The 27,828-nt window shown below is 38.0% G+C and overlaps 1 protein-coding gene across 1 annotated transcript in view; it reads right to left on the reverse strand.

Moving 5' to 3' along the window:
- The window catches only part of LOC133990698 (cadherin-18-like), a 198,673-nt gene that overhangs the window by 12,827 nt on the left and 158,018 nt on the right, over window positions 1–27,828 (reverse strand). The window contains exon 9 of the mRNA XM_062429098.1: window positions 16,588–16,702. Within this exon, the coding sequence (XP_062285082.1) occupies window positions 16,588–16,702 (115 nt within the window). The remainder of the gene's footprint in view (window positions 1–16,587; window positions 16,703–27,828) is intronic.

The following is a 27,828-nucleotide window of genomic DNA, read 5'->3' on the forward strand; positions in this document are numbered from 1 at the left end:
AAGAAAAACAGCTTCTTCTCGGATGCTGTCAGGCTGCTAAACACCTCAACAATGCCGTGCCCTTGATTGCTGCATGGTTTAACTGTCCATTCCCTTATGGCACTTTATGAGGTTGCACTTGATGCTGTTGCACTTTTAGTGGCTGTTTAGTGTTTAGTTTTTAGTGATTATTTTATATTTATATTTATGTTGTTTTTTAGTAAACATATCTATTATATATTTAATTTAGCACCTGGACCTGAGCACTGTGTTTTTTTTTTTTTTTTCCATGTTCCTTTGTGAAAGAATGACAATAAAATGAGTCTGAGTCTGATTCACCCACCGTGGACATCCATGGAATTTCTTACTTGTAGCACTGATATAAAATTAGGCTTTCTGAAGTGTTACCTAACCTGTGAGTAACTGAGAGGAAAAGTCATTTCGTTAGTAACCAGAGCTGCTCCTGAGAGGAATCTATCAAGGCCTACCTGCAGTACACTCATCTTTGTTGACTTCCCATTATTTGTAACATCTAAGAGGTTTCAAACAGCCTATGATGATTTGTTAGTGACTTTGACTTTTTGCTTAAGGTTCTCACACTGCAGCTGCAAAGAATAATAGTGGTATTTACACACAGTAGTGACAATTTCTGAGAGATTTTAGACTTTGAAATGATCAAGAGATTAAGAAATGGTACACTAATGTCAAGGAAGCATCCTATTCAGTCAGAAATATCTACTTGAAGGAACTCTCAAAGAAGAGATTCAGAGCAGCAAAGAAGATTCTGCTGACAGAGCTAATACCTCCTCACCAAATACATAAAAGAACATACTGTACATTCATTTTAAGAAAATCACTACTATCACTATCAGTGGAGAGGAATGTCTGTATGTTTTATTTGCTTTCAGATACAGCGGTGTTCTATTTTGGTGAGCTTTATTCTCTGTCACCAAGCCTCCAGCATGAGGACACTTTCTGCTGTGACCAGGCAATGACTTCTGTTGATTAACTTCATGTGTCCTGATGTTACTTTTAGTACATATCAGTCTATTAGATCATCTGAGATGACGTCATCATTTACATTCAGAAACAAGCAATAGAAGAGGTTTTCAACTCAAGCTCTCTGTAAGTACCTCTAAAGATTCTGATGAAAGAGTAAAGACAGGTTATTTGAAGCACAGGCTGAAGATGAATGAAAAGTGAAGAATAAGAGAGAACAGCAATGGCTGCTACAGTACATATACAATACCACAACTGCAAGGACTAGCATGGTGCCCGTTTTATAACGTGTCTGTTTGGAATTGGCCAATTACTTGGCCTCTAGTATCTGGTACTCTCAAGAACTGCTCATCTGAACAATTGCACACTGCAGACAGACGCTGCACAAAGCATTTACACCCCCCCCCCCAGTGTGAAATCGATCGGCTGAATGGTTGTTGAGAAAATCAAAGGACAGACATACATACTGACACAGACACTACTTCTATTTTAGTTAGTTTGTTTCTTTGAGGTGAAATTATCCTTAAATAAGATTGTGTGATTCTCATATCCATCATGTGATATCTGTATCGGCCACTGTGCGTTGCTTTGGGCAGTCTCATTTTCTCTCTTTAGTTTTCGGCCTCCCTCTTACTAGTATTAATGCTTTAAACTTTCTCAAGAACTGCACAAACAAACCATTTCATACTCAACACTGCACTTCTCAGCACAGCTTTGCAAGATGGGATATGTTAAAGGAAGGGTACCAGAGTCTTAAAATCATTGGATTGTGAGGAAAATTATTGTGCGCAAATCATAACCAAATTTCAGAAAATACATACTTATTGAGACAAACGACTTTTCAACCACATTGTTTAAAAAAGAACATTTTAAAAATGCTGTTGTGATGAACTTGAATCATGTCCATCCTCTATCCAGCATGATTAGTTGGATAGAGGAAGTGGTCAAATGAGAAGAGATAAATACATTGTAGGATCTATGTTTTAATATTTTGATCATGTTGGAAAATGAATGAACCCTTACATATTATTCGGGTCAGATTTGATCCGTTTTGACATGTGACAGCAGTAAAAACACCCCAAATGTTGTTGTTTTAATATGATATTTAATGACTTTTCCTAAAATGGCCCAAAATGCACAAAAATGAAAATATTTTAAATATTATTACAGTCAGTCACACAGTAGATAGCTAACACATATTAAGCAGTGAGCTCCAGTGTCCCCACTAGTCCATACACTGATAGTATGCAGCAGTGTTCTTCTTCATGTACCTGCATGTCCCACCACTTTGTTTAATAACAGGAATTGTATGGTTTGTTGTACAGACTGCATTAACAGCTGCTGCAGAGCCTCTCACACTGTCTTCTGTTCCTGCTGCTGTTCTCCACAGCAACAACATGTACATCAATATTCATGATGCTTTTGCATTGACCGTTTATGCTTGTGGGATAAGAGGCTCATCCACATGAACATATTTTTAACCCTAACACACTGTTCAAGTCAAATCTGACCCGTTTTGACATTTGACAGCTGTAAAAACACCCCAAATGTCTTTTACTCTGAAATGTGATGACTTTTCCTAAAGTGTCCCAAAATACACAAAAATTAAAATATTTAAAAATGTTATACTTTTGTATAGGTACTACAAAACTTTGTCCATTGAGGCTGTTCTGGGTCAAATGTTCTCTGTATCTATTGACATGTGTTTTAGTGAAATTAATAGTTTATAGTTTTAATAAGATAGTAGTTATGAGGATTTCTTTTTATGATGTAGCAGTGAAGACTGATGGCTCTAATGGTTATACAATAAACCCCACAGTTCATTTTACCTTTACATAAAATACATTTACATCATTATTACTATGTTATATTTTCATGTGTTAGGTAAAATAGGACATGATATTGTGTGATAGGAGATGTTTAGTGGTGTAAAAGCTAAAAAATACACTCTCTCTGCTCTCTGAAACATGAATCAAGGTTTAATCACATTTATTGATCAGTCAGATCAACTATTGATGCTTTCTAAACACATCTGTGGTTCTACATTTGGTAAGGACACTTTTTATGAGGGGATTCTTAGACCGGGTCAAGGGTGTAGAATATGAACAGGGTTAAAATGAGATTGCCTAAATTGCTTATAACCACTAATAATCAGTTTCACAAAATATCTGGGGCTAACATTAACTGCCATATTGTACAAATTGCACCTTTATTATTGATAGATATTCTTCAACATTTGATCAAAATGTAGAGATATTGACTTTGGCTCGATAGGAAGCTGCTGTTTTGTAGACTCCGTATAGCCAGCATTATTTTGAGTGCACTGCACCAACAGAGCTCTGGGATGTTGGAGAGGAGGGAGGGAGGTTAAAGGACTTAAACTAAATTAGTCAACAACAAATAATTGCTTGGGAGTTGTGGAGAGGTCTGCTGTCAACAGCACTATTGATTCTCCACTGACTGGGGAGGAGGAGGGGGTAGAGAGAAAGGGGAATGAGGTGATACACAAGGCACAAGTGTAATGGCAGGAAACAACTACTGAGAAAAGAGGAGGAGAGGGATTAAAGGTGAGACACGAGATGTTTCTGTTAGGCGGGCAGAGAGGGCAGGGAGGTGGAGACATGAGGGATGGATGGGGAAGAGGAAAGTCAGTGAAAAACACAGAAGGAATACAAGAGGAAAGAAAAGAAAGTAGGAAGAGAATAGGTTGTGAGGAGGAAATTTGGGAGTGAAAGTGTCATAAATATCATCCACGCAAGCGTTCATTCCTGGTGGAGCCATATTTGACTGTTAACCTCACTTTCGTTGAAATGAAACATTTTTGTGAGTTTTACAGACCGCTTTACATTGTTTGGGCTTCTGACATGTCCTTAAATGCATTCATCTGTAACTGCAACTCAACCTCCTGGATTGTATTTCATTGTCTCACCAGTACCTCAAATAGCCCCTACCACTACCAACCCCTGCACTGTAGTGCTGCTCTGCTGGGTTTGGTCTGAATGTGGCCTTACAGCAGAAAGCTCTCAGTTATTGCCTGTGTAATTCACAGAAGCTATTACATTAGATTAGATCATTGTATATCAGTCTGTGTATTAAAAACAGGAGAACTTTGGGCAAAAAAACATAAAACCTAATGACAACAATATACTTGTATGTGATGGAGAGATGAGCTGGTGTCATACAACAAGTGCGTGTGTGTGTGTGTGTGTGTGTGTGTGTGTGTGTGTGTGTGTGTGTGTGTGCGTGTGTGTGTGTGTGTGTGTACAGAAAATAAATGTGATTGTGGTAATAACATAATTTCAACATGAGCAGATTTATAAAGTGAGCTCCTGTGTGTGTGTGATAGATGACTGAATCACAGGATGTGATGACTCTTTAAAATAACTGTGATTACAGTCACAGATGTTAACAGACCTGCTATACCGCTTTGCAGTAGTCAGCTGAGTCAAGTGCACGACTGCTGCTGTTTGACTAGCAGCTCTGGGGATTAATTTATAAAACAGCGCATAGGATCCATATTAAGACTATATGTGTGCACAAAAGACTACAATGGTGTGCAGCAAAAAAAATTAACATTTATAAAACACCTTTAGATTTATAAAATGTGTACAAAGGGATACATTTTCCCTTTATATATCACAATCAACTTAACCCTTACATACTGTTCATATTCTACATCCTAGCAGTATGTTCTGGGTCAGTTTTGATTCATGTTTCAGAGAGCAGAGAGAGTGTATTTATTAGCTTTTACACCACTAAACATCTCCTATCACACAATATCATGTCCTATTTTACCTAAGACATGAAAATATAACATAACAATAATGATGTTAATGTATTTTATGTAAAGTGAAAATGAAGTGTGGGGTTTATTATATAACCATTAGAGCCATCAGTCTTCACTGCTACATCATAAAAAGAAATCCTCATAACTACTATCTTATTAAAACTATGAACTATTCATTTCACTAAAACACATGTTAATAGATACGGAGATAATTTGAGCCAGAACAGCCTCAATGGACACAAATGTGTAGCACCTATACAAAAGTATAACTTTTTAAAATATTTTCATTTTTGTGTATTTTGGGCCACTTTAGGAAAAGTCATCAAATTTCAGAGTAAAAGACATTTGGGGTGTTTTTACAGCTGTCAAATGTCAAAACGGGTCAGATTTGACCTGAACAGTGTGTTAGGGTTAAAAATATGTTCATGTGGATGAGCCTCTTATCCCACAAGCATAAACGGTCAATGCAAAAGCATCATGAATATTGATGTACATGTTGTTGCTGTGGAGAACAGAAGCAGGAACAGAAGACAGTGTGAGAGGCTCTGCAGCAGCTGTTAATGCAGTCTGTACAACAAACCATACAATTCCTGTTATTAAACAAAGTGGTGGGACATGCAGGTACATGAAGAAGAACACTGCTGCATACTATCATTGTATGGACTAGTGGGGACACTGGAGCTCACTGCTTAATATTGGTTAGCTATCTACTGTGTGACTGACTGTAACTGTCTTATTTCACAACAGAAATGTTGAAAAGCACAGTGAGTATCCAAGGAAGTCATACTGGTGAGCCATCATGCACTATACCAGGCCCACTCATTTGGAAAAACTAAATTGGATTCATCTATAATTACCAACTGCAATGAATTATAATTACAGACCTGATGCTTACATTTACTGCATCCAGTGGACATGTGGGCTAAGCTAAAAGCCCCTTAAAATACCCCTGCTTTAACCGCACTGATTTGGTTTTTCTACTAGTCAGTGATATTGGAAAAAATGCTTTTGGGTCATAAAGGTCTGTTTATCTTTATTTCTACACCGTTGTAAAATAGCATTATTTAAAAATAGCAGTACACAACATGTTTATTCTTTTTAAACTTCTTTTGAACACAATTTCACTCTGAAAGACTTTTAAACATTCATATTACATTACACTCAGACCAACGTTCTTCCACGTTTATGCTGAAATTGTGAGCCACAAGTTATTTAAAAATCAATTATCCACAGTCCGATAATTAAATTGAAAACAGACTCAAAAATAGCCCTATACTAAAATTACCTCAACTCAACAAAACCACACATTGTAAGGCCTATATGTGCAATTGTACTCAAGTCAAATACATTTTTAACACATCAAAGTCAGTCAGACACTTTTATCACCAAACAAAATGACCGTTGTATTCCATGTACAGCGCTGCTTTTCATATCACTCTCAACATCTTACGTAAATTCTTTCCATATGTGTTGATGGAAATAAACTGACCAATAAACTGTCAATTTCCCCTACTTATTGTGCTCAACCGTACTTTAGTCAGAACAATGAGTGTCTTGATGCACATAGGTGGTTGAAGCGGGGATGTGCTGTAGAAAGGAATAAATTAGCCTCTACCTTCAGCTTTGATCAGTACTTGCTTTTAATCGTGGTCATTGTGGAAAACCTGCACTCACATAGGTACATGCAGGTGAAAGGGATGAGCACTTTTATAGCTTTTTTCAAGAGGTGGGGGTTTTCAATCTCCACGGCCAAACGTGTGAAAGTGACACTTATCATTTGTTTCAAGTCCATATTAGAGTTCAGCTCAATGAGAGCCTCTTCCTCTTGCATGGTCAGTCCATCGCTGGGAAAGATAATGGATTTTTCAACCACTGATTTGCCAAGGTCTCCACTCCAAACTGCTCATGCAACCCCTTCATATGTGCCATGATCATCTGCCCTCACTTCAACATCTTCCATGGTTGGGAACATTTCCACCAAGACCCAAGAACACCACAGGTCCATCTTTTCCTTGAATCCAGAGACTCAATTGTTTACCGAGAAGACATGCCACTCTTTTGCCCTGCAGAGAGGTGTTCAGTATGTTTCAGTATTTCAGTATGGTTGTAGTTAAAGATTTTAGCAAGATTTGCCAACATCGCAACTCAGTTCATGTCCTCCATGTGCTGCACCAGTGGGGAGTTGATTTGGGAGAGGAAGAGGAGGACTTCCGTGCACAAATCACACAACCACACCTCAGTGTGCAATAGCAGCTGTTGGAAGTGAGTGCCCATCTCAATGCAGAAGATAAAGAAGAGATGGACATTCATGGCACATGATTCATTTAGATTTACAGTTTTTACTTCCTCATCCACAACTTCACACAGACAGCTCTTTGGGGATCTTCTTGGTCCCCAAGGCCTGGTGATGGATGACACAGCAGCGGGGGGCTTGCACCTGTTTAAGCAGACCACTGTATCAACTTGTCATTGCCCTTGCGCCATCAGTACATATTCCACAACAGCGGCCAAAATCAATATGACTCTCCAGAATTAAATCATTCAAAGCATTGAAGATGTTGTTTGCTGTAGTGCGAGCTGGCAGAGGATGACAAAACAAAAACTCCTCCTCGACACTGAACTCACTAATATAGCGCACTACACCATTAGCTGAGCACAGTTAAGGCTTGATTCCACTGGGGATGTTAGTGATGCGATACGGCCGCGTCGCAGCCTCCGGTGCTGGTTGCTGCCACTCTAGTTAATGAGAGTGACCCCACCAAGAGCGCCACAGCACATTTCAGCAGCATCCCAGCAGCAGCTCTCCGCTCGACAGCGCTATGACTCTGCAGCAGGCCTATTTTTGACAGAAGCCATTTCAAAGTCACGTCTAGCTTCATAGAGCAGATCGCACCAGACAGGAAGTCAGACACAGAATTGGCATAAAACGTCCAGTCAACTTTCAAAATAAAACAACACGTGCAGACTCCCGATTGTATTTCACCAACAAACATGAATAAAACAGACAGATAAAGACACCATTTATCTACGTAGCCTACTGACCTACAATAGGAGCACAAACATCAAAGAAAATGACCAAATCAACTAAATTTTAACAAGTTAACAAAATCAGACCGTTTAGTTTTGCTGCTATTACAGTAATTACGGTAGCCTAAAGGCACTTGCTTGGATTTGACTGGGCTGCCGTAATTACTGTATTAACAGTACAACTTCATTTAAAAGGCAGATTGCTATCCCATAGCATGCTCTTCTCTACTGCTGTAACGCTCCCGGTGGGGTAGGACACCAGGCAGAGGACGGAGCGGCGTAGATGCTCTTGGTGAAAACCACAGGTCAGGGTTGGCGGTAGACTTGTGTAGGTGAGAAGCTATGCTGCATGGTATTGTCAGACACTGAGATCACATTTAGCTTGGCAGAAGCAGATTCTCCCATCATTACCAAACACATCATTAGCAGCAGGGAGGAGTAACTAGTGCCACGGGTGCTAAGCTTTGAGGCGGAGTGCCTCGGGGCAAAGCCTATTAATCTTCTGTATACTTATTCTTATTCTTCCGCCAAATTTCGGCGCGTAACTCCTCCCGCAGCTTTGAGAAAACCCTGACAATATATACATCAAAACGTGCGGCTCGATCAGGAAAGAGGTGCTATTATTTGGGTTGTTGAAATTCCAATTTTTCCCAAAGTTATTCCCAAAATACCGGGAAAATATTCCATTGAAAATGAATGGGAATTTTTTTTTTAAACCACAAAATTTCACCTTTTTCACCTAGCTCTCTCATACCTGCACGTAGAAATGTGATTCAAACTTTAAAACGGAGGAAAACGTGTGTCCCTCTCCAAAACACCAAACTGTTTTTACATAACATGTAAACTTTTCAAACTATGAGCAGTCAAACGAGGAGTGGAAATCACTTTTTCTTCAAAGTTAGAGTGGAGACGTCAGTTAGCTTGAGTGTGAGAAGCAGTAAAATATAAATTTAATTTTTATTTTTAACTCGAGCTCACGGCCAAACCGTGAAAAGGAGACAAATAATTGTTTGTCAAAATGTAGACATAGGTGTTGGGATTGTGTCTCTCACAGTGTTTTCGGTTTTTGGTTAAGGTTTTCTCACAGTTTGCAATTGTTTGGGACCTTGTCAGAAGCCAAATTCTGGGGCATTTTGAGAATTTTTTCCAAGCAGTATGGAGTTAGATTTGTTTCATAATGATGTGTGTGTGCAGATCGACAATCTGTGTGTAAATGTGTAATCTGTAAATATAAACACCTTCCACAAATACAAAAAAAAGATTTGTATACTCACAAAAATATTTTGCAAATATAAAACGGATCCGCAAATACACAAACAAATTCCACAAATAAAAAAAATATCTGTGAATACATTAAATGAATTTACAAATAAATGTAAAGCATTTGTGAACATTTACAACTTTCAAACAGGCATTTGTGAACTCAGTTTTTTTTGTGAATCGAAAAAACATTTGTGGATCTCAGTTCTACGCTTGTGGATTTGCTTTTTACACGCACAGAGTTTTGAAACAAACTTTCCACCGGTCCGAACGAAAATCCACTCGTATCAATCAGCCATTTTTTTATATTTACAGATTACACATTTACACACAGATTGTCGATCTGCACACACACATCATTATGAAACAAATCTAACTCCATAAAGCAGATTCTCAAATCGCCGTAGCAAATATAGAGCCTTTGCTGTCCTTGGCAGCCTGTTGCTGGGTAGAAACTGACCTACTTTTTTGTGATTGGCTAATTCCTGTCCTGTCTGTTTTGCCAGTTAACTGAGCTAGCTCTCAGCAATAGCGTCCATGTTTAGGGTAGAGGTGGTGACTTTGATTGACACGTGACACTCGGTAGGGGTGGGGCTTCAGCGAACTCGGCGGGCACTACCACAGCATTTGGGAGCAGAGACAGAGGCTGATTTTTACACAACTTTGAAGCTTAATTTCACATATTTAGCGATTTTTTAAATCATTCACATTTGGCAGCGTGGTTAACAACCAGACGGGGAGTTCCGGTCCTCTGAAATGATGCCAACGAGGAAGTAACTTAAAACTGCATTCTATCAAAACGCCACCAGGGGGTGACCATTTTGGTGTCAAAAGGACTTCCGTCTCTATACAAGTCAATGGAGAATTCACCAACTTCTCACTTCTCTCAGTAAACGTTTTCAAAATGTGTTTATGGTCTCAATCGCTAGTATAAAGCCTTCTTCAATGCAATATGATGTTCATTTGTGAAATTTTGGCCTCCCTGATTTTATATTTGACGATAAAGCAGGGTATGCATTAGGGCGTGGCTATGTCGTGATTGACAGGTTGATTGGTTCACAGGTTCAGGAGGGCGCCTCATGCTCCTCCTGATGCCCATATAAGTAGAATCCGTGTTTTTTTTTTACCCGGCATGCACCTGAAATTTTCAAGATGGCGCTGCCCAGATCCGATACTATTGGCTTCCAAGCAGCAGTCCACAAACCAATGGGTGACGTCACGGATGTTACGTCCATTTTATATACAGTCTATGTTAACAACACACTTTTCTGTGGTATGTCAAACTCAGAATACATTTATTCTTACTTTACAGGGACTTTAATTAGTTTAAATAAATATTATTTATGCTTAAATATGATGAACATTTACTTAATATTTTCAGGTATGTTAAGTTGAATGAAGTACATTACACTTGATACTGACTAGTAAGATGTATTTAATACTCGAAACCAGAATATGATGATCAGGGTGACTTTTGAACCGGGATGAGTACATGATTTATTTCCAGTCAATTTCCAAGCAGATTTCCAGTCATAAAAAAGTATAATAAAATCTACTCTCTTAATGATACGATTTACTTAATAATTTCATAACAGTGATGTTCCTGTCTGTGAAAAAATGAAGTAGACTTTAATTAATTAGTTTAAATATATATTATTTATGCTTAAATATGATGAACATTAATATTTCAAGGATGTTAAGTTGAGAATAAAGCACATTACACTTGATACTGACTAGTAAGATGTACTTCATACTTGAAACCAGAATATGATCAGGGTGACTTTTAACACTGGAAATAAATCATGTACTCGTTCCGGCAGCAGCCCCGTGGCACTCAAAATTTCCCTGGAATTTTTATAGTGTTTCATTAATGTTGTGGGGTTTACTTGCCTTAGCTAAGTGTAACACCATGTCATATAATGCTTCAGTTGCCTTTGCAATTATGGTGATGAATGTTTCATACTTTCCTCTGTGACGGTAGTTATTCCATGGCGTCGTCACAAAACCTGGGTGCTTGTTCTCCATATGACAGCGGAGTTTACGTAGTCTTATATTGTCATTAGCTAGCATCATACAAATAACACATTGTGGCAGAAGAGCATCATCAGTACCATAAAATGAAAATCTAAACTTTAAATAATCATTGTCATACATCCTCTGTTTTTGCCTGCTCCACAGTCTCTCCTCTCTCACTGTATGTATACAAAATTGATCCATTTTACCAGCGCGCATTGTCAGTAAGCTAACGAGATGTTTACCTTTATTTTTTCTGAAATTCTCCGGTGCCCCCCAGGGCAGAACGCAACACACTTTGAAAACTGCTGGTTTAATCAATATGTTGGGGAAAGAAAGAAAGCAGACCCTGAACTGACAGCTCATTAAAACTCAGATCAAACTGTCAAACTTGGCAGTACTGATCAAATATGGATCGATATTCTGTTACTGCATCGCCTATTTATCACCACTATTGCTTACAGAAACATTTTGTAGTGTACTGTTGAGCTGTAGTTGGAGAAAGTTTGTGACGTGACCACCATATTGGAAATGGATGTGGAGGACATGGAGACACAAGCAGCGGGAGAGATAGAAGCTCATATAACAACACACATAGAGGGAGTGTGACTTCATTCACTGCTCAGGTCGCCATTACTCCACTATATCCTCACATAGCAAATAGTTGTTTGCTGACATTGCAGATTTAACATTATAATACTAGTTTAACTATAAGCCATAAAGTTGAGGTGTCAAACTGGATTTTACATTTCACATACCTAATTTATTTCCTGCACTTACTTTAACTAATTCTCATTTTGACTCTTGTTACTTTCATATATTTCATACACTTCATTTCTTTGTCCATAGCACAGTCCATATTTCCTTTTTCACGCTTTATGTCCCATTTCAAATATTACCATTTCATTATTTACATATATTTTGTATCATAAAGATACAAAATATCTCCAGGCTTGTGTGAATAGTAGCATATGCTTGAGTGAGAACAGGTTGCTCTTTTCAACCCTAACCGTAACCCAAGCACTGCAGGCCTTCCTCCAAACATGTAGATGTCAGCAGTATTGTAATCTCTCTTTCCACTGAAAGCAAAACACAAAAACAAACAAATAAAAGCTTCATTTTATATACTGGGCTTTTTGAAACTAAGTCTGGGTTGGCTGATGGTGTCTGTGAAATGAAAAAATGTAAAACTTTGTCGCAGAGCTAATCCAAATACATCATGTATTGTATCATGAAACATATTGAATTATGTTACTATTTCAATTCATTGTATCCCAAAATAACTTACAAAAAGATCCCGAAAGCACTTAGAAACACACAACTGTATACTTCCACTTTTACCTCAGAGGAAAACATTGTACCACTACATTTACCTGACTGATAAAATGTTACTAGTTAAGTTAGTCAGTTTTTACTCACCGAATATAACAAACACATTATGATGCATTAATCTTCATTAAACTATCCAGCAATATATAATAATTAAAAGCTCCACATTGAACAGAAGTACATGTAAGTTGTACATGTTGTACAAGTTGTACATGTAAGAAAGGGTGAAATAAAGCAAGACAGAGTTACTAGGGTCTCTGTACAGACTGAGCACAGAGTTTTGTTCTTCACCTCAGAGTAGGTTATTTAATGTTGCAGTGTGTGTTGACCGGCGGGTCTCCTCTGTTACTGCTGGAGTTTGCTGCTCCACAGTGTAGAAAGTTCACAGTATACTTTACATTGTTCCCGCAAAGGAAACTATTTAGTCATTAAATCAACATATGTTTGCTACTGCTGCCCTCATTGAAGATGAACTACAAGTTACATAGATGTATTGACAAGATAACTCTATTGTGCACCCTGTTGACTGCAGTCAGTCAGTCAGTCAGTTAGTAACTTCCAATTAACTCTCTGCTAACTTGAATAGATACAAAATAGACTTTTAGACGGAATGGATTAAATTTTAATACTAAAATAAGTCATTTAGCAGAGTTGTGTGAGGCTCAACTAAAGTTTATCAAATGTTTTCCAGTCACAACAGTAGCATCAGAGTATACAGGGTCATTCCTATGTTCCCTCAGCCTTATGTTCCCTCAAGTGATTTTCCACCAAATGAGGTCCTATGTTTCCTCACACCTACATTCCCATAGCACAGGTATGGCCATTCCCTAATGCACATAACGTGTTGGAACATAGACATATATAGTATAGTATACGGCGGAGCCTATGACGTAAAATCCTGCACTCCAGCTTTAACTACCATTGATCCTGAACCCATTCTGTCATCACAGGGGTACAAGTGCGCTCCTTTGGTGCCCGGAAATTACCAAACAGGCACAGATGCAGAAAAACAAAAGCGAACTTGTGCCTCGGGAAAATTGCATAAAGACTGTGTTTGGACCAGAGAGGCTGTTGTGCTCGTGGGAAAATAGGTCCCATAATGATTTACAAATCCCATAAGTCCAAACATAAAAATCTGAAACTATCTCAAGGGAGTTTTTTTTTCCAACTAGCTGAATACAGTACCTTACATTATGGTGATGTGAATGTTAAAGATGTTTATTCAGCTATAATATCAAGTCACAAGGCTTATGATGTTTGCTCAGGAGCCAAAAGAAAAAAAATAAATACCTGCAATGCGGTGAGGCAGCCAGACTCTGTGTTTTATGGAAACACAAGTAAACAACAACAACAACAACACAAACGGCCTGAAGCGTTTGGCTCACAGACCGCTGTCCAACCTCCCTGTCCGAAACCTGTCACTGTGTCTCATTACTGAGATTGCTGTCAACTCTCCTCAGTCCTGTATCTGTCTCAGGTCAACCACAGAAAGCAGTGCAATTACACCAGCAGAGATGGAGGAGACAGTGGAAGATGGAGAAGAGAATAGAATTTGACAGAGAGAAAGTGAGACCGATATAAAGGGGCCCAGAGGCGGGTGGGAGGTGGGGGGAGGGGGGGTGCAGAGAGGAAATGGGTGAGGCCACATAAAAAAAGACAGAAGACCAGAGCTCAGAGAACTTCACACAAGCTGACACGTACCTGAAAACTAAAGGACGACCTGCCCCCTCCCCATTTATTCAGGAGAGATAAAATCAAAAAGCTAAATGAGACGGGGGGAAAATAAACAGAAAACTCCAGCAGCTGGGTATCCTAGGCAACAACAGCACCACAGCTTTTTCTCTTGGACATTAAAGCAGTATCTCAGTTGGGGAGGGGAAGCTGGGGGCAGTGAGGAGGGGCGGGGGTAGCGGTGCTGATACGTGTTCCACCAAATAGCAAAGAAACAAGACTCAGCTGTGATACTGATGCCAGCAGAATGTGATGATGCAGGTATAGCACCATTTAATTGGAGCGGAACTGCTGGATACCAGACTTGATATAATATGAGGCTTTAATACATTTAAATAGGTGATATTATGAATGACATTTCACAAAACTATACAGCATTTCCTGACACAGTCTTTTTATACCAATTGAACTATAGTGCCAGAGGGAGCAGGATGTTCCAGCAGTCATGATTGCATTCATAGATTGGCAGATGTTTCATTGAGCTGATGTTCATTCATATGCTGCTCAGCTACCAGGTGACTAGCAACATCCAATGTGAGTCATACAGCAGTACACAGTGGCCTTTAGAGTGTAACGCTTCAGACTGGATTCCACAAGGCCAAGTTTTAAACTTGTGCTGTGGGCAAAAGTAGATGAACAGACGCCTGCAGGGATCTATCTAAACATAAACTACTGGACATTCCACAAGTTTTGCATTATACTTCTCTTATCAAACACTTTGTCATTGATTGCTATTACAACAACATCCAGCAAGTTCAACTTGGTGGGCATTAACCCTTACATACTGTTCATATTCTACACCCTCGCAGTATATCCCCTCTATACCAAATGTTGAACCACAGATGTGTTTAGAAAGCATCAATAGTGGATCTGACTGATCAATACATGTGATTAAACCTTGATTCATTGTTTCAGAGAGCAGAGAGAGTGTATTTTTTAGCTTTTACATCACTAAACATCTCCTATCACACAATATCACGTCCTATTTTACCTAAGATATGAAAATATAACATAGCAATAATGATGTAAATGTATTATATTGAAAGTGAAAATGACAAGAACTTTACGGAACATAACTACTATCTTATTAAAACTTATTAACTATTCATTTCACTAAAACACATGTCAATAGATACAGCTCAAATCTGACCCAGAACAGCCTCAATGGACAAACATTTGTAGCACCTATAACATTTTTAAATATTTTCATTGTTGTGTATTTTGGGCCACTTTAGGAAACGTAAGCACATTTCAGAGTAAAATACATTTGGGTTTTTTACAGCTGTCAAATGTCAAAACAGGTCACCTGAACAGTGTGTTAGGGTTAAAAATATGTGGATGAGCCTCTTATCCCACAAGCATAAACGGTCAATGCAAAACCATCATGATAATTGATGTACATGTTGTTGCTATGGAGAACAGCAGCAGTTTTGTGCATTTTGGGCCACCTTAGAAAAAGTCATCAAATTTCAGATTAAAAGACATTGTGGGTGTTTTTACAGCTGTCAAATGTCAAAATGGGTCAAACTTTACACTAACACTATGTAAGGGTTAAGAAGGTAATCAGCCCTGCGTTGGGCGGAGCATGCTGCAAGACAATGAAATGCAATCCAAGAAGTCCAGTTGAAGTAAAGATCCGGGAATTGGAAGGTTAATGAGATGCCAAAAACCTGCACGGGAGGATCTAACGACACTCGTGACAACGCCATGATCGTGAAAAACACAGTAAATTACAGTGCTGACATTTACAGAGTCATCTAGCAGAAATTTGCACTTGCTTTTTTGCTCCAGCACCTCTGTTGTGCTGGAGGAAGCAAATGGATAAGAAAGCTGTGTTTTTTCATACAGGGCTCATATCTGTCTGAATGTAGTCTGGCTCTCTTTGGGTTACATGGCTTCACTGAACCTCACTTTAGTGATCTTGAGTAAGTGGTGTCATGAGGCTGGTTGTCAACTGGCTCAGTTGAGTTGTTCACATGTGATGCAACAGTGATACCAGCAGGGCAATTCAGTATTTGCGGGCAGCCAAAAGTGAAAGTGATTTTTTTTTTCTTTTTACAATATAATCACTTACATGACAGGGAAAGCTGAGCGATGGGTGTAAATGCACTTTGTGACGATGTATCATAAAAAGTACAGCTACTAAGCTGTACATAGATTATAGTAGAGTGTGGGAGTCAATTTGTGATAACTGTAGCAGCACTGACATAATGAGTTTTTGTGGACAATTAAATTTAGAGTAGGGTTAGGGTATGCATTGCTGGGCACTACACATCTGGTGGTTGTGTACCACATGGCAAGACTTCTGCATCTCTTCATGCATGCTCCATCGTATTTCAATCTGCCAGTGTTTGAAAAATGTTCACTATTTACTGGTCTACAGTATCTTCATAACAGTCAAATATAGATAATAATAATATCTGCACATATTTTACAGCTTGTCCACTGGCTGAGAGTCTTACCTCCATTGTCCTTCACGGTAAAATTTGGATTCATCTGATGCTCAGGAGGCACATAGAAGGAAAACTTTCCATTTGCAAAGTTGTCCAGATCCGCGGCTCGGATGGTCTGAATCACCTGATGGAGACAGACAGAAGAGACATGAAGGAATTAAAGAACAAAGGCAATAGAGAAGATAATATTTGAAGGTAAGAGAGAAAGAAAGATAGATTCTAAGAAGCTGAAAATAAAGCAGCGATTTGAAGTTGTTTGTTTTAATTCTTTAGTGTTAACTCTCTTGGATGACATCAATTCAGTGACCCAGTCTGACCTCCAACAATTCCTTACAATCCATTACACACAATATCAAATTAATTGGCCGTGATGTCCTGTTTAAACACCACAAGCATATTCATCATAAACCACAACCTTACTTGGCATTTAATCTAGGTTTCTAAAAAAAGGTTTTACTCATGGTCTGCTAAAGTAATGAGACAATTAAAGAAAAGAACATTCAAAATGAGATACTTAAAACTAAATAGGTGATCATGTTGCCATCAACTCCAAGAAACATTATCAGTTAATCACCCTCATGATTACCTTTGTTTCTTCTCTCTTTAGTTTTATTATCTTTATATACAAGTTTAAATGTTCTGTTCTGAATGGCCACATATTATTTCCCTGGGTATTGCCTTTTACTATGTAATTAAAAGGTCATTAATCAGTTAATTAGAATTGAGAGAATATGTAGTGTTCTGCATATTGACAAAAACTACAAGGCAAACTGGCAGTGATGCATTTTCTTGGAAATGGAGACACGGAATCTCATGTTTTTAGTATTTTGGGGATCTGCTGGTGAGATTTTCTTTGCTAATTGGACTTTAGAGTCGTTTCTATATTTGCTACCTCCTCATATTTTACTGTTAGCTGCAGCGTTTGACAGATGCATCATTTTCAAGGGTAAGAGTTATATAAAAAGCTTCTCTGCGTTGCACCTAAACAATGTGCACACATACAGGATAGTTCAGACAATTGTTGTGCAACTTAAGTTGTTTATTTTCTGTTTCCAACCCACCTGCCAGAAGTTTGATAAACCAACCAGAATTCATACTTATGTAGCATCCATAACCAGTATATAGATGTAATGATAACACACTGTTAGCAGATGTAAGAGTTAATGAATGTATTTCTTTATGGGCTCCTATAAGTGTATACTGCTGTGTAGATCCATACATATAATGACACACATTTGTAATATAACGTCTTCTTAGGATAAGTTATCATTGTTGACAAATGCTGTACGTTAATAAACACTCTGGACATATCATTATGTCTGCTTCTACATTGTAGTGTGTGATAAAGCATTTATTAAATGTTTATATACTAATTATAATGCTAAAGTCAGAGTGTAATGTGTACTCCATACATTTTTTAACTATTCAGACAAAAGTTTCACACACTGCTAAATCAGGAAAAATAATACATAATAAATAATACATTTGACATACTAAACCGAAAAGAAGCAATGTGAAATCTTTGTTTTTTCAATGTAATAAGATTAACCCTTACATACTGTTCAGGGTCAAATTTGACCCACTTTTGTTTTTACATTTGAGAGCTGTAAAAACATCATGTACACATTTCATAATGTTCCTACAAAAAAGGAAATGCATTTTTTTTTTTTTAAGCAGCTGATACACAATACACATTTTTATAAATTTGACCTGTGTCTCTTAAATAAAATAAATAAAACTCAGCATTCAAACATGTTGTATTCATCATATTCTGTAAGATGTTCTCCTGGACCATAACATAGTGATTATGAATGTCTTTTTCCATAAGATTAGTCAAATAGAAAGATTAATCAAACACTTGACTAATGGGGCATTTATGAATGTGAATTGGTGTAGAGACAATTATGAATCAGAATATGAACAGCATGTAAGGGTTAAGTGTAAACATTGTTTTCCCAATGAGATATTGACTGCAGTGACCATAACTTTATAAACAATACAGTTAAGGTAGCATGTCATAATTAGGTGTACAGGTGTAGTTATAGTTACACTAGCTGTTATTACTGATACCCTCAAACCAATGCAGTTTATTACTGCAGCTCCCTTCACCACCCAAACTTCCTCCACAGTGTTTTGGTATTGTTGATAACAGACACATGATTGTTGAGACAAAGAGTCATATTCAAGGAAGACAAACACTAGAAATCATTTCCAAGTATTAAAAGCAAGGTTATGTCTTGGAAATGATTATGTATTTAGTATAGAGTGACTATGTTTTGCTTTTTTAGTTGAACAAACTCTAAATATGTGAAGCACATAAAATGCCTGATGCGGTCTATCTGATCATTATAATAATGGGGGATTAGCAGTGTGTTTATTGTTTTTTTTTGGAATAAAGAGACAACAGAGACTTTAGTTTTCATTTCCAGTTATCATCACACGGTGTATTGTTATTCGGAGCAGCAGTGATAGCATCAGGGTGTAAAATAATTGACACTGTCAGCAGTCACTCCGGAGATGAAAGAAACTTTGCACATTTAAAATGCAGTGAAAATAGTCATGAATTTGTTAGAAGCTCTGTCTTAAAATGATGGTGGAAATAGAAACCTGGAACTACACAATGATTCTACTGACCTATACAATATATATTGGTTTTTTTTTTTAAACTTTTCACTTAATTGTAAACTCAGGTTTTTTTTCTCCATGTCAGGATCCTGTAGGAATGGTGAATCTGTTTTCCAGTGATCTGATTGGTCAGTGGTTTTGGTATTGCAGTTCTACCCCTTTCATGGGGTTGAGGTCTGATGACTGGTGTTGCATATATAACACAAGTCAAGGCAGAGTGAATTATTTCTCTAACAGACACAGAGAGACCAACTGAAATAATGAAACAACCTCGCACATACTGTATATAGGCACTGCTATGTTGACATGTCATGTCAAGCTTACACTCATGGCAAAAATATGAATTTACAGAGACAAGCTGGTGTCATGAAGGGGGAAGAATAATTAGTGTGCATGGATCATACTCTCACATGAACAGCATGTGAACACAAATGATTATTTTTAGCTTTCAATTGACATAATTAGTGCTCGTGAATGACTTAAAGGTGCAAAGTGTAGAATTTGGTGGCATCTAGTGGAACTGACTTGGGAGAAATGGAATATAATATTCATTAGTATGTTTTAATTAGTGTTTAATCACTTGAAAATAAGAATTGTTGTATTTCTGTTATCTTAGAATCAGGAACATGTTGTGTTTCTACAGTAGCCCAGAACAGACAAACCAAACACTGGCTCTAGAGAGGACCTTTCGCAGCCAACATAGGTTATCTTATACATATGGAAGGTGAACGTAAGAGGAGGGGTATTGAGTTGGTTGCTATGTGGTAGCTCTTGTTGATACATCATTTACACTGCAGTATAATTTGCTGAGTATGAATACCAAATTATTTTCCTTCAGTTTGGGGCGCAGGGATGAAACTAGAATAACAATGTTTCATTTTGTATTGCATGGAAAGTCCACAGTATAATGATTCTATTTGAAATGCAAAAAACAAATTAAATCAATTTTTATTTTGAACGGTTTTAATTTACAAATGTGTGAATGGTTGGTTTGAAGCTCCCTCCAGTATACAGCTGTAGTAGTTTCATTGGCATTAAAGCCAGTAGATAGAACCACACATTAAAATGCCAGATGTTTTTGCTCATCTGCAGCAATGCATTCCATCCTGTTATCAGACTCAGTTAAGTGTGGAGCCAGACCCAAGATGCTTGTTAAAAATCCATCAGAACAAAGCAACAGAGCTCATTTCTAACACTTGCAGCTCCACGATAACAAGTACTGTAACACTGATTAGCCTGACTGTCACTGCCAGGTAAACACACTTAGGAACATTTTGAGGTCCAGCTTTGTATATTTTCAATTTCTTTTCTGCTATTTGGCAAATGAATGATTTGAAGTAGAAACTTAGATTAGTTTTTTGTTGTTGTTGTTGTTTTTGGAACTTGTGGAACACATGTGTACCTTTGTAAAGCCATTTTGAAAAATGAATGTTGTTTACAATGGCTAGCAGTCCTCTTTTTGTTGACTTGTCCTAGAGCAGAGGTCACTAATAGACGAACCGCGGTCCGCATCTGGATCCAGACATTATCCTATCCAGACTTGTAACTGATGAAATATTGAGGATTGTTATATTTTGTCCGAGTGTGTCTATTTTAACGGGCGCAGCTTCTCCAGCTATTACGGTAAAAGCGGAGCGGCCCTCAGAAACTCACAGACAACTGGGAATAGTGAATTTTCTCATGTGACGCTAATCAGCCAATTAAATCTGTGCATTTGGACACGTGGAGAGACTAGTCAGTGATATACACACAGAGAAAAGAGGAGAGACAGAGAGGAGGCAGATACGAGCTAAAACTAAGCATGTTATCTAAGAAGCACAATCAAAAGCTTTCTATAATGCACTTTATTATAAAATGCCATCTTTATTTGATATAAGAAAAAAGTAGAGTGTAAATACTAATAAATTAATTCTATTGTATTTATGTGACAGTCTACAATCTAGCCACTAGACACAGATGCTGATGGAACTACAATGCTACTTCAAGCTACTCAAAAATAACACAGACAAAAAAAAAAAAAGAGAAAAGAATATGTGTCACACATCATGCTTATTTTCATCCATGTGATCATGCTCCAGAGACTGTTTATACAGCAGTCAAAAACACTTTTCATTATTTAACTATGAACTGATCAAATGATCCATTCTGACATACAAGTAATAAAAACTGCAACACAAATCCTCTAAAACCAAGCAAATATTGTCTGAACAGATAATTAAGACTTAAGTAAAATGTGTTGTTCTATCACAACTTTGCATTTTATCGTTAAAAGGGACATAAACTTAAAGAGCTGATTGTTCAACTTGCTTTGGTCTGAATCAGTGTTGGAGTTGATGCTTCTGTTGCATTTCCTCTTTGGTTCAGTTTGGTTTCACACAGCAAAATTTCAAGCTAATCAAAATATATCACAAAAAAGCCATGTGGGAGCTGTCACTGCATTCATTCGTCAGAAATCTCTCGGGGGTTGGCAGGGAAAAAAAAGGAGAGTTTGTGTTTCTTCTGGGACAGCTGTGCAAAATGGAGCATCGGCAGAACTGGCATTTCTTCAAAACTGCAGTCATCATTCGGGCCATAAACCAAGTGAAAATATGTGAGCGGAATGGAACAATTGATCCCACTTCAAGGCAACATCTATGGAACAATGTGTTGGGTTTACCAGCGTAGGGCCAGCACAGTTTCATTTGTCCCGCTACAGTTTCACATCAGCTTCCCCTTCTTCGAAAGCTTCCCCTTCCTCAACAGCTTCCCCTTCCTCAACAGCAGATTTCCACGAGCTTTTACTGTTATATGCATATGTACACAGCAGGCAGGTTTTTCAAGCTCTAGTTCCAATTAGAGTACATAATAAATATATACAATTATAAATAAGAACAGAGGGATGGGATAGAGAAGAAAAAGAAAAATGAATTAGAGCCACAAGCAGCGATGAACGGACCCTTGCACCTTGTGCATGTGATGGAGCAGCTGCAGCGGTATGGCTGCTGTAGACATGGCTCTGATTTGTCAGAATTATCGTTCACTGTGTGAATAGATCAAATATTTCCTGTGTGCAGTACATGGTGCTGGAGATCACAGGTTGGAAATTCTGTAAGTATTTGATGAACCAAGTTGTTTAGGCTTAACTTCCTGTTGCCTGTAGGCAATACTACATTAGTGAAATATTAACGCAGCAATACATTTACCAGAGGGCAGCTCACATGGATATACATTTTCATGAATATTGGAAATGCATGTGGAAGATAACTATCACTTCCCATGAATACGTGTTGCTAGATAACACCCACTAATCAGACTTAATGTTGTACATCATGTGTATTTTCCGGTTAATTGGATGTTTGTCACATCAAACCTTCTGTTGATGTGCCCAACCTTCTGTTGTCAGTAGGTGGCGCTATGACTCAATATTGACATGTATAGTGTTCAGATCTGGACTCTTATCAAGCATGAGACATTTGGGGCAGATTGGATAATGCAAAGCTGAGTTAAAACAACTTCCTGTTAAATGCTCCAAAAGTGTTTTGGGCAAAATTGACCGACACGCTACACCACAGGTGCTCCATGAAAACTCTAAAGCTTTGTAATTTAACATCACAAAGTTCTTTAAATGTAACTTATCAAATTTCAAATCACTTAGGTTAGTTTTTTAAGATTTCATTAAACAACACCAATAACAAAAATAATTGCAAAGTAAATAAAAAATGGCTGACTTCCTGTTGGACTAAGGCGATGACTTTGAACTTTCCTGGAGGGTGCATCAAGCCATTTTGCCAGACCTAACCCCAAGACTCATACCACATACCGAGTCACTGCACTTCTGATGCATGTGCAAAGTTTTGTAAGTTTTCCAATACCCCACAGCACCTACAGAATGCTATAAGTCATTACAAAGCATTTTCATGAATTTCATGAACATCAAAGCAACATGGCCCTGAGTTTAGAGGCTCTATGGAGCCTGCTGGCCACACCTGAGCCCAATCACTACTGAACTTTGCCAGTTCTGAAATACGTGCCAATTTTTGTGAGTTTTCGACCTCACAAATGCAATGGTATATAGGGAAATATAGTATCTATCTATCTATCTATCTATCTATCTATCTATCTATCTATCTATCTATCTATCTATCTATCTATCTATCTATCTATCTATCTATCTATCTATCTATCTATCTATCTATATAGATAGTTAAAGCTGAATCATTTGAGATAATGTGTATAGAGTAGAAAGGTGGGAGGCATTCCAGAGGTCTGGTTTATTATGAGGTGAAGTGATTTACAGCTGGAGGACATCCAAGGTTTGGTTTTACATTACACCTTCCTTGGTGAATCATCACAATAAAACATTATCAAAGGTATTATAAGACAAAGTAAACAAACTGCTGCAGCTACAAATCATGGACAGACTGGGTTTTTAGCAGTAACAATCATATTAGTATCTAACAGCACCAAAGTGACATTTACATGCTTACAACAAACATTAGCAGTGCACTTTTGCCTTGTGAATGTTTGTCTGGTGGCTCGTTGAACAAGCTAAGATACTGAACAAGACATGCACCCATGTTTGGATATATTAGATAAGAAGGAGACTATAGCAGGAAAGCTAATCTGGGTTATTGTTTAAAGTCTTGTGTTATATTGTAGGATGCTAACAAGCTCAGTGTGACCATCTGCTCCGCCTGTGATAGAATGCTGATGTTACTTCATGCAACAACTTGATTAGGCTGTGCAGGCTGGTAACTATTAGCATGCCTGTTAAATTACTGCCGAATAAACTTCTCACTTTTGGTTTCTGTTTATTTTTTCATCAATGAGTGAACTTACTTACAGAGAAGGTATGCTATGCCAGACAACAAATAATGTCAGTTAAACTTAAGTGTTTGGTTGGGTCATGGTTAAGAGAAAACACAACTTTGTCCTTCTGAAGTTTTGTAATGCTAACATCACGCATCCTCTGCCTTCGTTTCTGACAAACTAAAGTAATAATTCATCCACCTCGAGGTCAGGATAAACATAGGTGATGTTAGGTCCTACGACAAATAACTAATACTGTCACTCCATAGAAGCTCTTTTAAACATTCAGCAACTTGATTCAGCTGAATTTCAGATTGTGGATGAATCTTTGATAAATATAACAACAATGACATTTTGTTTCCAATACCAAACTGTTTTGAATTTGCTACAGGTCTGATTTATGTCACTGACTGGCTTCTTCTCCACAGTTGGTCTGGGTATCGAAATAAATCGATACCGAGTAGTATCCAATCATCTCCTGTCAAAGGATACCTGCAATCGATCCTTTTTGCACCCAGAACTAGAAGATATGACTATTTGGATGGACTTACTCACAGCCAATCAACAAATACGTTTTTTGATTTTATGCGACGTGATTGGTCCACTGCAACAGCAGCTACAACCCCGTCTGTGGTGAATTTGAGTCAGCGCGCTCAGCAGTTTAGCAGACGAGATGCTACTGTACCTAAACTCTCTAAAGTGTGTCTACACTACACACCTGTTACACCAGATACAAGACAGAGACCTAAATGTGGAATGGGTATCAAATGAAGTACCCAGTTGGTATCTGTATCACTTTCATGAAATAGGCCAAACTGATTAGACATCATTTAAACCAACACTACCCAGCCTTTTGTCATGTGTCTTGAGTGGGCACTTCCTTATCAGATAGATTATCAGCTTCCTGTACCTCCAGACTACCCCTCCCTCTCTAGACTCTAGTACAACACATAGGAGGTTTTTCCACTATGGAACCCCTACCAGCAATACTCAGCAGGACCACATTGTTCATCTGTGCTTTCCAAAACCATTACAGATTACAGTTAAGAAATGCTAATGTTTGATGAGTTTAGGTACAAAAACCACATGGTTAAGTTGAGGAAATGATGATGGTTTGGGTTAAAATTATCACTTTTTTTTTTTACACTGTCCCAAATAGGTGTTGGAAATATGACAAAATGAACAGTGGTCTCCTGTTGCAAAGTCCACTGTTGGGTTACACCATCCATCTAACCCACCTCCTTCAATTGAGAAATTGGTCATATTATATAGGCATGCGCCACCACTCCATGTGGTAGCCCCTGCCATTAGTGAATGGGTGAATGTGACATGTAGTGTAAAGGTGCTTGGAGTGGTCAAAAAGACTAAAAAAGTGATACATTAGTACATTAGTACAGTCCATTTACCATCAACTAGATGGCATCAGTCACTCAAACAAGACTTGTTTTTGGGTGGCTAACATTATGACCTTTATCACGTTTTGTTGTTTTTTCTTTCTTTTTTTTTTTTTGGGGGGGGGGGGTCAAAGTTAGAGCTGATACTGCAGTCCACCACTGCTGCTTTCACAGTGCCTGATAATTGGACTTAATTTTCATTTAGTTCCACTTCTCACTTATTCATTTTGACATTGTGCTCATGTCTGTCATTTTTTGTTATAGAGGGGGGGTTGAATTTTGCCTTAACCTGTCAATTGGGACTGTCCCACTTATGTCTTTTCATTCAGTATAGATGCCGTTGCTGTTTCTAGGAGCAGTTCTAACATTTTTGCAACATTAAAAAACAGACCATAAGACAATCAGACGCCCTTTTGGTGGCTATTGAAGGAGACTTGAAACTAGACATGAACTCTCTAAAGTGCTCTTTTTTACACTGTTTCCATTAATACTTTAATCACTTTTTGTGTGAACAACTGTGTGCAACACTATAACTGCCCTTGAGGAGAGACTATCTGAAAGTATGCACAGTTATCTCCATTTTTACGATTCATTGCATCTCATTTTTCTCTATGAGGGCTGGTTTTGTACCTCATTTCACCTCATTTGGTACAGGTATACATATTTTTGCTTTTCAATTCAGTTTGTTAGAAGTATACTGAGATCAGTGGGATTAATTGTGATGATGAGTTCTAGTTATTCCTGTGTAAAAAAACCCCAGCTTCAACATGGGTCATTTTATATCATATTCTTTAGAAAAAAAGGACATTTCTTTCAGTGCACTTGTAATGCACTCACAAGGACATTTGCATTTGCATTGATCTTAGTTCACCTTTCATTTCCTCCTGGACAACTTTTCAGGCTTACAAATCTGTTCTTGCTTTAATCCCCTGCATTACTGAACAAGTAACATGGGAACACAAGGGGGGAAAAAAGAAGAAGTTTAATTTCACTATGTATTTCACTAGCCCTTGCTAAGTACTCCTTAGGTAACCACAAGCTTCCGGGACTATTTCGCAAGGATTCAGAGATGTACGGTGATCAAGGCTCAATGTTTATAGACTGATCTAATGAGGCGTGACGTTGCTTGTTGGTCAGCATTGGAGTTGATCCCCGGACGCTGCATAGTGGCTGCCCACTGCTACTAGTACTAGTACGTTGGGTTAAATACAGAGACTGAATCTCACTTTACAACTGTACGTGTGACAAATAAAGTACCTTTAATTAAGTCTAATATGACAGTTATTGGTCAGTGTTTAAGTTTTGGTGTCAGTTTAGGGATCAGGGGTGAGGCACTCTCCATGCACTCCAGTTTGAAATTAAAGTAAGGCGGTTTTATCCACGGAATTAAAAAAAGGTTGCAATGTATCCTACACAATGAAGCTGTTTTTATTAATAACAACGCAAAAATACAGTTTATTTCTATTTTGGAAAACAGATGTTTATTTTTGTGTATGCATGGTTTAAGGCAGTTCTACATTTGTTTGCACAGTAAGAACATATTGAGGAATCCCAGAATTGTGCTTAAAACTATCAAATGCACAGTTTACACACAGATTTGTGCAGGTGGACTGTTTGTGAATGAAACCCAGTCTCCTGTGTTCTGTTCTGCTCTTCTCTCTTACGACTTGACATGGTGGTCAAATCACACACTCCAACAAATGTTGTTGCCTGGTGACAGTTGTAAGTATAAATGCTCATGTTTTAACTCTAGAGTACTACACAACACTATCTTAAGGAAAGACATAGCCAGGTGGAAAATGAATAGTTTGGTGGTTTAGTTTTAACATTCTTGTGCATTGACTTCAGCCTCAGTATGTAGTAGTTGCTGCTTGGTGGCAACAAATTCCATAATATTGGTATGTCAAATTCTCCAGTTGACAACAAATGGTGATGAGAAAGAAACATTTTCATTACAGTCTCAATACATACTAAGTGAGTTTATTTTACTATGTTGTGTCACTTGCTCTGATAGTTCTTTGTATTGCAGTAGACCACATTAAACATTAGTTGAGGAGGTAGAGCGGTCGTCTACTAATCGGAAAAGATTGATTCTCTGCTCCTCCAGTCCACATGTCGATGTGTCCTTGGGCAAGATATGGAACCCCAAATTGCCCCCGATGGCTGGGCCAACAGTGTGTGAATGTGTGTATGTTAGTTTCCTCCTAATGAGCAGCATTAGCAGCTGTGTGGTAGCTCCTGTCATCAGCATGTCAATGTGACATGTAGTGTAAAAGTGCTTTGAGTGGTCAGAAGTACAGTCCATTTACCATTACTTCACAAATATAAGTGCCATCTTCATCAATCTGTTTTTCTATTGCTCGTCATGTTTTATACTAAAGGCCACACATCTAAATATGTTTTTTTCCCAGAAAGCTTAACTCAAGTAAAACCTGTCAGCCTC

This window comes from Scomber scombrus, chromosome 11 (genome assembly GCF_963691925.1).
Source record: "Scomber scombrus chromosome 11, fScoSco1.1, whole genome shotgun sequence".
Lineage (NCBI taxonomy): Eukaryota > Metazoa > Chordata > Actinopteri > Scombriformes > Scombridae > Scomber > Scomber scombrus.